Genomic DNA, 1,811 nt, shown 5'->3' on the forward strand with positions numbered 1-1,811 from the left:
GCTACCTTCTTCTTCTTTTTTTTTTCCTTAACACATATTGCATTATTTGAAACGGACCATATTCTGAGGGCCGGGTGCTCTGAGGTGGGAGGCACCCTACTTTTCTTGTTTAATTCTCACAATGCCCGTGTGACAGGTGTGGTGGTTACTGTCATGGAAGGTGAGGGAACTGAGGCTACAGAATTCCTGTGACGTGTCGTACCCCAGACGGAGACGAAGCGACAGTAGGAGGCAGGACCCCAGAGCCACCACCCAACCCCTTGGCTTCCAGGGTTTCATGACCACCAGCAGGGAGAGGAGCCCCTTCCTCCAGGGCACTCGACAGCTGGAAGCTCTTCTAGCTAGGATTCCGCCCTTGGGGGCTAGGTGTCTTTTGGTTCTGGTAACAATAACTTGAAAAGAAAACTGAGAACGGTTTTCAAAACTTGGGTCCACTGTCACATTTGCTAATCAGTATCTCACGGGGGATTATTTGGCTGTGTTTCTATAAATTAAAACACCAACAAAGCCTTCTGTTGGTTTTATTATAGACTTACCCTCCCCCTTACAACGTGAAGGACATGCTGGTGCCCACGGCCGTCTGGAGTGGGGGCCAGGACTCCCTGGCGGACGTCAGCGACATCAGCATCTTGCTGCCGCAGATCACCAACTTGGTGTACAGCAAGCTCATCCCGGAGTGGGAGCACCTGGACTTTATCTGGGGCTTGGATGCCCCTTGGCGGCTTTATAACGAGGTGGTGGATCTAATGAAGAAATACCCGTGAGAGGCGTGAGGCATGCTGCAGAAATGGACCGTCACGTTGGGTGATCAGCCACGTTCAAGTGTGTGTGCTCTCTTACTCTAAAATAGCTGTCTGTCTTTCCCAGGCTGTTTGCATTTTTGTCTCTGATCAAATTATGATTGACGTTGTTCAAGTGCCTCCAGGATTAGAAATTGCACTTTTTTCGTTTAATCATGGCCTAGTCGAGGCTAGCGTCTCAGAAGATAGTGCGGCCTCTTGAAGACGTTTCTAAAAATACCACTGACTTGTAAAAGATCTTAACCATTCTGGATATCCTTACAGTTTAAAATACACAATGTTGCCTTCTTATGGTCACACAGGACACGCCAAGTAGGTGTTGGGAGTTTTTAGACTGTGTGGTCCGTTGGTAAATAACCTGACACCGATTTGAAAAAGCTGTGCATGCACTCAGTTTTTACCTCTTTGCCTTAAAGGGCTCTTCAGTCCAGTGGCTTTGTGGTCACTAGGGAGCTAAATGACAAGTACTCCCACCCTCATGCAGTAGGCGCACAGTCTAATCCTGTGACACCCCAGCTGGGCCGTTGCGAAGATTCTCTAATGAATTTCATCAAACCTAACTGTGATAGTCATTATTTAGCAAATGTTTAAATTGCTCAGATCAAGCCAAATAATTTGCTGGAATCTTCAGAAAATAAATGATATTCATTAAAAAAAAACCCCAGCCCTCTATTTTAAATAGCTCGAAGACTGATGCAGGTGACCATCTATATTCGTGAACTCGTAATTGTGTGGTGGGCCGTAAATCCACATGTGTGAGAAGACAAGTCTTGTGGGGAGACAGTACCACTCTTTTCTGCGAAATCAATGCATTCTCTTGGGCAGCCCCTGGGCTTCTGCTTCCCACGCAGGAGCACCGAGCTACAGCAGCTAAGAGTGTCCTACTCATTTTCACACGGAAGAAATGTGAGCGTGAATGTTTTAAGACAAATGCTCAGGGATTCTTTCTGTTTTTTAGTTTTGCACATGACCATATTTTCAATACTCCTGATTTGCGTTCCTAGCTCGGGA

General features: G+C 46.5%; 1 protein-coding gene across 1 annotated transcript in view; it reads left to right on the plus strand.

The window, feature by feature from the left end:
* The window catches only part of LIPA (lipase A, lysosomal acid type), a 30,026-nt gene extending 28,564 nt beyond the window's left edge, over positions 1–1,462 (plus strand). The window contains exon 9 of the mRNA XM_081824341.1: positions 531–1,462. Coding sequence (XP_081680467.1) covers positions 531–764 — 234 coding nt within the window. The 3' untranslated portion in view covers positions 765–1,462. The remainder of the gene's footprint in view (positions 1–530) is intronic.
* The last annotated feature ends 349 nt before the right edge of the window (positions 1,463–1,811 follow it).

This window comes from Leptonychotes weddellii, chromosome 6 (assembly GCF_054177405.1).
Source record: "Leptonychotes weddellii isolate Sample4059 chromosome 6, ASM5417740v2, whole genome shotgun sequence".
Taxonomy (NCBI): Eukaryota; Metazoa; Chordata; class Mammalia; order Carnivora; family Phocidae; genus Leptonychotes; species Leptonychotes weddellii.